At 38.8% G+C, this 8,439-nt stretch overlaps 1 protein-coding gene and 1 long non-coding RNA gene across 6 annotated transcripts; both read left to right on the forward strand.

The window, feature by feature from the left end:
• The first annotated feature begins 1,916 nt into the window (after positions 1-1,916).
• On the forward strand, positions 1,917-6,865 carry LOC149851559 (nudix hydrolase 13, mitochondrial-like). Of its 5 annotated transcripts, none has more exons than XM_090001418.1 (7): positions 1,917-2,217; positions 2,310-2,409; positions 2,496-2,600; positions 4,889-5,000; positions 5,126-5,209; positions 6,290-6,436; positions 6,535-6,865. In XM_090001418.1, the coding sequence occupies exons 3-7, from the start codon at positions 2,530-2,532 to the stop codon at positions 6,829-6,831; spliced, it is 711 nt and encodes a 236-aa protein (XP_089857544.1). In that variant the 5' UTR covers positions 1,917-2,217; positions 2,310-2,409; positions 2,496-2,529; the 3' UTR covers positions 6,832-6,865. The 5 variants fall into 5 exon arrangements, with proteins under 5 accessions (XP_089857544.1, XP_089857567.1, XP_089857552.1 ...); XM_090001441.1 differs by having other exon boundaries at positions 1,918-2,217; positions 6,293-6,436; XM_090001426.1 differs by having other exon boundaries at positions 1,918-2,214.
• Positions 6,866-7,101: 236 nt separating this feature from the next.
• On the forward strand, positions 7,102-7,465 carry LOC149851560 (uncharacterized). Its single transcript, XR_016431076.1, has 2 exons — positions 7,102-7,204; positions 7,311-7,465. It is a non-coding gene; the product is annotated as an uncharacterized LOC149851560 (long non-coding RNA).
• The last annotated feature ends 974 nt before the right edge of the window (positions 7,466-8,439 follow it).

Below are 8,439 nucleotides of genomic sequence, written 5' to 3' on the forward strand. Positions count from 1 at the left end.
AAGGTCACTGATGTAATTTGACTTGTGATTTAACATGAGTTAAACAATAATAAATGTATGAGCTTGTTTGGCAGTTTCTAGGAAAACCAAAGCCGATCTAAAGGTTGGCCCTTGAATGAAAAAAAAAACAATAATAAATGTATGAGCTTGTTTGGCAGTTTCTAGGAAAACCAAAGCCCATATTTAGACTTAGGATCTAAAGGTTGGCCCTTGAATGAAAAAAAAATTCAAGTGATATTTGCCATTTTAATTGTTTGGCAAATTTTGCAACATATTTTCCAGTAAAACAGTTTAGTTGTTACTATGTACTCTCATCCTGTTTCTTTTGATACTTGTCATACTGTTTTGATTTTAACCTCCATCCCGGGTCCAAACGGGATGAGGTGAGGCGGGGCCCCGTTTCCCCCGATCCACTGCCATCCCTATGGACACTTGTGGGTTTCGAACTCGTGACATCTTGACCTTTACCACTTATATAAGTCAATCTTACCAGATGAACGGAGTCTTTGTTGGCAATATCTACTTCACCAATAAAATTCAAAAGATTGATTATCCGGTATAATCATGGGCCGGAAATCCATCTTTCTTGCTAGGAGAGAGTTTGCAATCATGATTCAATCAAGGTCAAATCTTCAATAAATTATAAAAGAAACCTAATTTGGTCTGCATAAATTCGAACTTAGTGGCGTATAATGCAATACTATAAGACATGCATTTGCATTTAATTAGTAGTTTACGAAACATATATTATTATATGTTTTTTGTTTTACCTTGCTATAAAATATACAGTTTGATTTTTTTGACCCCTCCACTTGTATTTTTAGAACATTGAAGATCTATCATTCGTCAATGCGTGGGGTCACAACCTTGGATTAATAATTGGCGCAAAGAGATCCAAGACCATGATTAATGGTTCAAAGTTACATAAATGCAGTACCACTTGATACAGTTAACCAAAATGCCCTAATTTAGGCCTTCCTCTTTGTTTATTTGATCCAAATTGGGGAAGTTTTTCCACACAAACTACAAAGCATAGATAAGGCTAGGAAATGAACCAAGCAGCTCATGACTTGATCCAGTTTGGCATTCATGTTCAGTTCGTTTATATGGTAGCATGAACTCCCAAACTACAAAGTTAATCATGTTTTATAAGGAAGCAGATCAGGTCATGCTGAACATGAGCGTTTTTAATCATGCCGACATCGTGGCCGTCTGTTTGTATTTTGGATGAATGCCACGTGGTTTTGTTGACTTTTGAGCTTTTTAAAATGCAAATCGGATGGCCGCGATGTCGGCATCAGCAAAAACGCTCATGTTTAGCATGACCTGATCTGCTTCAGTTTTATAAACCAAGAGAGATTGGTGTCTTATTTTTTTTAGAAAGAGAAGGCTGAGGTTAGGCAGACCCCTATCAGTTATACAACTATATCATTGAGATTCGAACTTGCAAAGTCCTAATACAAGGTGACGTGCACTAACTGCTCCTGCCAGACAAGCGGGTGGTGTCTCTTATTTCTTCATAAACCATCTTTTAGCAAGTAATAGAAGCTTAACGCCGGGTTGGACAAACAGATCTAGGGATGCAAATGGGTCCAATGGAAGACAGAGGTTTTGCAATTTTTAGCTGCTCCGGGTCTGATCCGAATCCGACTCCTTGTGTATTTAGCTGTTCCGGATCTGACTAGCGGTTTGCATCCCTAAGCAGAACTAAAATCTAAATTCCCAAGTCACACAACTTCCAAATGTGAGAAACTCAGAAAGGAATTGTCCAATAGAATGTTTTATTTTCACACAAAAGCTCTCCGGTGGAATCATACGGTTTCAGGCAGTTTGATGATCCAAAACACAAGCCTAACGCGTAGGGAAACCAAGGGCAATTCCGTAGTAAACAATAGATTCACGCGACAACGGCCGTTTGTCGGTTGAGAGAGAGAGATTCTTCTCATTTTCCTCCGTCCTTCGGTCCGTCCCTCTGGCTCCACATGGGGGGTTGTGGGTTTCCCTGGAACTTTCCCGGCCGTTGAAGAACAACCCATCTGTATAAGATCACATCCCCCACCTCTCTCTGTTGTGGGGAGGCCTTCTTAGTTAGGGGATTGCGTAGATGCGTCTGTTCTTTGGTAGTTTGTTCGTGTTGATTCGAACTAAAAAGCTGGCGAAGGACGGAGGGCATGAGAATCGACTGGCGGGGGTTCCTCCGCGTTCGTCTCTCCGGTGGTCTCTCTCTCTCTCTCTAGGTTGGTTGGTAGGGAAGATTTCCGTTGTTGATTTTGGTTGCTTTTGCTTGTTCTTCTGCGGTGGAAATGCAGATTGGTTGCTTGTGCAAAGGATAGAGGCGCGGTTAAGGGATTCGAGAGTGGTTTTCTTGGTTGACTGGTGTTATGAAAGCGGCTTTGGCATTTCCGAAGAGTATGGGTTTTCCTTTGTTTGGTTGGTTCTTTGATGGGAAGCTTCCTTCTTATGGTTTTTGGTTTTCTTCTTTCTTGGGTGTTCAGTTTACCTGTTGTGAGGGTGTAGATTTGGGATACCATGTCGGATATCATAGCTCGGACCGGACGCCACCGTCAACGCTACGAGAATGAGTACCGACTCGTCGCAGGGTACTCTCTCTCTCTCTCTCTCTCTCTCTCTCTCTCTGGAGTTTGAAATCAATTTTTAGCCTCTACTTAGAGGTCTTAACCCTGTAAATGCGTGGAATGAAGAATGAAATGCACCACTCTTGTGCCAAATCTGTATGAGGGTATACTCTTTTATACTAAAATCCTTTTACATCATGTACCATGCAAAAATTTCTCCCTTTTCTTCTAGGAACTAAGAAGTCCAACTGTTTTAAAACTTGAGAAGGACTGCATACATATTTCTTAATGAGTTTCAACCATTTTTGTATACAAAAGACTTCCAGTTTTCCCCATAGCATACAAAGGTTAGGATAAAAGTGCCCCTGTTTTTTCCCTATTTCTTCTAAATTTGTCTACTTTTATTATCAATCTTGCGAACCCTCTTGGACCATTGCCCACTGTATTACCTAGACGTTTAGAAAGTTAAAAAAAAAGGGAAAATACGCCTTTGGGCAGCCATGATACTTGCGTGTCTTTTGTTGCAAAGGAAGTACCTTTGTCTTCTGTATGTTGAGATACTTCAATTGCCTTAATATTTATGTATACAAATCTAGTTGTGTATACTTAGTTATATATTTCATGATAAAAAAAATTGGCACGTCTACATCATGTATGCTTCGTCAATGAACCCTTCCAGAATTCTGGCCAAATTGAATCTAGACAAGTTGTGGTTTCTTGAATGTCATGTATTTCTGAGATGATGAGACTTACAATATGAAGTGCAAGCATAAGTGTCATCTTTATCTATTTGAGCTATGGTGGATTGGTTTACAGAGAATTGTCTCTTAAATAATATGGATCAAGTTTTGTGTAGGAGTAAAGTTGTATTCAGAAGGCATTTAGGGGCATATGAAGTTCTTATTTGAAACTTTGGAAGAGGTGCATTTTCCAAGTCAATAATAATAAGTCACTAGTATCAAGATTTTTTAACCCATTAGTTATTTGTGTTGGGCTTCTTACAGTGACAAAGGTGTTAAAAATAGAAGCAGATGCTGAAATGCATGCCTGGGAGTGTAGAACTGATAAGTTAATGCTATCACTGTCAAGCAAATTCTGCACTGGATGAAGATATCATCCAGTGTCCTTGTGCTCCAATTTTTGAGAACTGCCATGTACACCTAGCCTATCTGCATTGCATGATTGCATCCCATTTCCTGCATCGGTACATGGCCTGTATCTTTTACTTAGTAGTAGATTTTAGGTTGTTTGTTTCGATGCCCTTAGAAAAGTTAACTTTTGGAACCTCCCCCATAGAGGGGGTCTTGAAGATGAAGGATTTCTAAAGCACCGCCTGCTTGTTTGTGATCATCCTGCTTCCTCTGTCATCTGGAAGTTAGGGAACATCGAACTTTAGCAGCACGATTCTCCTACTTGTATCATTCTCCTCTCCTTTTGTATTTTACCCATTCCCATATAAAAGCATTAACTTGGTGAGTCCTAGGGCATTCTCAGGCTTCCAGCTGCTGTATGTTGGGAAATTCTTGGTGTCAGTGGCCCTTCTATGAGGCCTAGTTATATCTTCTCCATGTGCCAGGGCTCTAGCCTTTTTTTATGTTTGTTTCCTGGACTATTGCTTCCATATGGCTAAAGTGGTAGCTTACCTAGTGGTTTAGATGTTAAAATCACACTAAAATCAAAATTGAATTTTCAAAATTTGCAAAGATATAAAAGGTGCTTGCTAAATCCACTCAACACAAAGAAAATGAGGCAAGCCCTATGTAAAAGCTTCATCTGTGTGTATTCGCATGTATGCATGTGTGTGTGTGCACTTCTATGTCTGAGTGCATAAGTTGTCTGTTATTCAAACAATCTAACAAATACTTTGTCAGTGTTATGCTTATGTATATATCCCTAAGGCATGAGATTTTCACACTGTAAAGACCCTTTATTGGTTGATCTTTTTAGTTTTATGGATTAGATCCCATTTGACTTGAAACATCATCATCACCATCAAGCCTTTTTTCAATGGTATCTGGTGCCAAAATCATCAACTCCCTCCAAGTCTCCATTTGTTCTTGTTTTGTGTATATTTCATGCTTGTCTGCTATGAAACTTTCCGCCATTATTGTCAAAATGTTCTTTGAATGACTGTAAATTTCTAATTTCTTCATTTTCGGTTTTTTATTGGTATAGAAGTACCTGTAGCATGACAATATCATATAATTTTTACAAATGCTTGCGACATGAAAGTAAATCCTGTATTCCATTTATTTTTTAAGCTATATGCTTACAGTCCTTTGTGCTTGTTGTATTCCATCTGTGCCAACCAGGTGCATACCTTACAAGCTGAAGAAAGATGTTGAACAAATTTGTACTTTGGAAGACATATTGGAGGTTCTCATGGTTTCAACTCCAGATAGGGATGACCTTGTGTTCCCAAAGGTGTGCTTCATATGGTTCAACTCCTGAAGATTTTACAGTACATCAACATTTCATATAATAGAATAAAAGAGATTCAAATTCACAGTGTTCTGATTCATGTGGTCTTTGTGCTGATTTCTTATTAGGGTGGGTGGGAAGATGATGAGTCTGTAGAGGAAGCTGCATGTCGTGAAGCACTGGAGGAAGCAGGAGTAAAAGGTGATCTTGATGTAAGTGTTTCTTATATCCTGTATCTGTTTCCCACTTTAATCTAATATATTTAGTTTTTTAGTTGTTTTGCTGTTTTTCTTGTTTCTTCATGATGTATGTCCTACCCAGAACTATGACTAGCATATACACATGCATGCTCTCTCTCTCTCTCTCTCTCTCAAGTGCATGAGTAGCATCCATTTAATTACATTTAAATGGTAGGATCATTTACATGGAGTAAGAACACACCTGCTTATTTGTCCTTTTTAGCAGAGCAGATCCTGTGTTTGGTCAGAACACTTTATTAAGTGTTCTGCCCTACCAGGGGGAGCCACGTAGTGGCTGCCTCCCTCCATAAAGAGGGGGACCCCACAGCTTCGCCCCTGTTCAAAAGGGCAGAACACACAGAACCATGCCTCCCTTTTTAGTTATTGAAATAATAGAGGAATTTTGTTAAATATAGAGGTGCCTCTGTTTCCCCAGAGGGATTTTGGTTGAGGGTAATATATTATTAACTCCATTCACAAAATATTACTTTTAAGTAGCTTGGAAGTACCATTTAGGCCCCATTAACCCACATTTGCTTTTATTAAGTGCTCAACATATTTGATATTTTTACTTAGTTCATAGCCTGCCAAAAGAGAAGGTTAGGCATGGCTAGGTATAACGGTCCATTCTGAGTAAAATGGTCGTGTCCTAATAATGGAACCAGATTTCCTGGGTCAGAGATTACTTTACTGAGGAGCTTCTGGTAGCCCTGTCCTTTACACCATTGTGACAGACATGTACATTTATCACTTTAGAAATTTAATTGCCTTGTTGACTGGTAGATTTATAATGGTTACGTAACCTCATCAATTTCATGAACAAAATAATGAGTCAGAGCTGTAGGGCCTGTGACTTGTGATCCATTTTCACGAAACCTTAAAAGGCTTTGCAAAAACTCAGTAGACTACCAAATTACTCAGTGCTTGTTTTTGTGATCTTCCTGTCCAAACCACTACTTTTTGGTATCTAATTGTTGCTATTACATGCGTGACAAGCATGATTCCATATCTCAAGCTGACAGTTGTTTGCTTGTTATCTTGCATGTACTGAAGAAGGAACTAGGAACATGGGAATTTCAGAGTAAACGCAGACAGAACAGTAGCAGCCTAGAAGGAATATGCAGAGGTTACATGTTCACAATGAGGGTGACTGAAGAACTTGATTCCTGGCCAGAACAAGCTACCCATGGAAGGCGATGGGTCAGTACCGACGTTAATTCACATACAATTCATCTTTTTAGCCCCATACTGTAATTTCATTGTTTTTATGATAAATACTTTCTGTTTCTTTTTGATAGCTAATGGTGAGGGATGCCTTCAAACTCTGCCGCTATCCATGGATGCGTGAAGCACTGGATAAGTGCTTGAGAGTTCTTGCTTTGCCCATTTCTGAGGTAAGTGGGCATTCCATGCGGTCACAGATTTGTCTCGTGTTGCCTTCAACAACCAATGCTTCAATAAAACCTTTGAATGCAATCATAGAGCGAGCTTCCCATGCACCTGCTTCGGAGGCCATTGCCATGCGATCACAGAGTTGTTTCATGGAGCCCTCAACAACCAGTACTCCAACAAAAGCTGTAAATGCTTTATGTTAACTAAGAATGAAAATAATCTTGATTTCACCTTGCATTCTTTGCCTTCTCCATCTGTGGTTGTAGTAGCATAAAAGATTGCAACTTAATTCCAGGTTCTGACTGGCAAATGGTGGTACGGAAATTCTTACTGCTGCTGGTGCATGTTGAGAACCTAACAAGAGGAAAAGGTTGCATATCTATGCAGCAGCAGCATGCACCTGCTGCAGTAGGAAGAGTTGCCTTTGAAATAGTTTCAAAGAAACAGATTTGAGCACATGCGATGTCCTTGGCCTCTTGACATCATTGGTTGGCCAGATTTCCCCAAAGGGTTCAATGAACTAATCTGCTGAACCCACAATGCATTGCTGCTGGTTTGTCTAGACTTAGGATCTAGGTAATGGATCAGAACAAAAAACTTAACACAACAGAGATGCTGTTCTCTGAGGGTGATATGCACAGTTGTATTCACCTCTTATATGCAGAGTGCTTTTGAATTGCAGTGATGGTGGAAACATAAATCATAGATGCTTCTGTACTGAAATGATGTGTAAGGAATGCCTCTACTGATACAGCCACATAAAAAGTGAACAATGTTACACTGGTTATCTATGGACTATATATATAAAGAGTACCATCGGTTATGCAGCTGGACAAATAGTTCAGGTAATTGCTCTATGCTTGACCAAGAAATTGTATGAATGAATTGGCGCCTAACTTTGTATTCAGTCAGAACCTTGTCCACCTTTGATTCTAAAAAGCAGTTTTAGGCTCCCACATAAATATGTGGTGCATGTGGAACATGTAGAGGGCAAATACCGGGCACACGATTGTACCAAATACTCTAGCGGAAACAATTTTTTTGTGGAAAGCTTTACGGATTGTAAGACAGAAGGATGGGTTAACCTTTACCTGATCTACATGGTTTGTTTAGTCAAGAACATGTTTTGGATCGTCTCATTGTGTGCAGGTTTTTTAAGAACTTCAAAATCACCTAATATGCATCATACTTTGACGATTGAAAAAAAAATCATGCTTTAGGCCCTCAATCCAGAGTTTGATTCTTCATAAGCGAATGTCCTGAGTGCATCTGTGAGGCCGGTTGCTCATACAAATACAAAACCTATCATATAGGAGAGGGTGCTGATGCGGCAATGCTATTAACACTAATGAAATAAAAGTAATTATCATATCATCAATTCATATAATAGATCAAATTAACAATCTACAATTGCAATTCCTCATCAATAAAAAATAACACCACAGATATATATATATATATATATATATATATATATATATATATATATATATATATATATATATATTGTATGTGTGTGCATTTATGTATTTACATATATAATATAGATAAAACTGAACTTGGACTAAATCTATTTTTGGATAGAAATGGACCTCAATGTAGTTGGCTTCACTTTACACAAAGGAAGCCGTGTCCACGTGTCACACCTGCATATGTGCGGTGACGTCTTGTTAGAAGAGTTCATGTTACATAGTAGAAACTTTGTATTGATGAGTTTTTATTAGAGAATTAGCCAATTTTTTTCCATTTTGAAAGTAGAACCATAAACCTTTTATCCTACTTTTTCAGGAAAAAGTGAAACCTTATATCAG

The sequence above is a fragment of the Nuphar pumila genome, chromosome 1 (genome assembly GCF_984573655.1).
Source record: "Nuphar pumila chromosome 1, dmNupPumi1.hap1.1, whole genome shotgun sequence".
Classification (NCBI taxonomy): domain Eukaryota; kingdom Viridiplantae; phylum Streptophyta; class Magnoliopsida; order Nymphaeales; family Nymphaeaceae; genus Nuphar; species Nuphar pumila.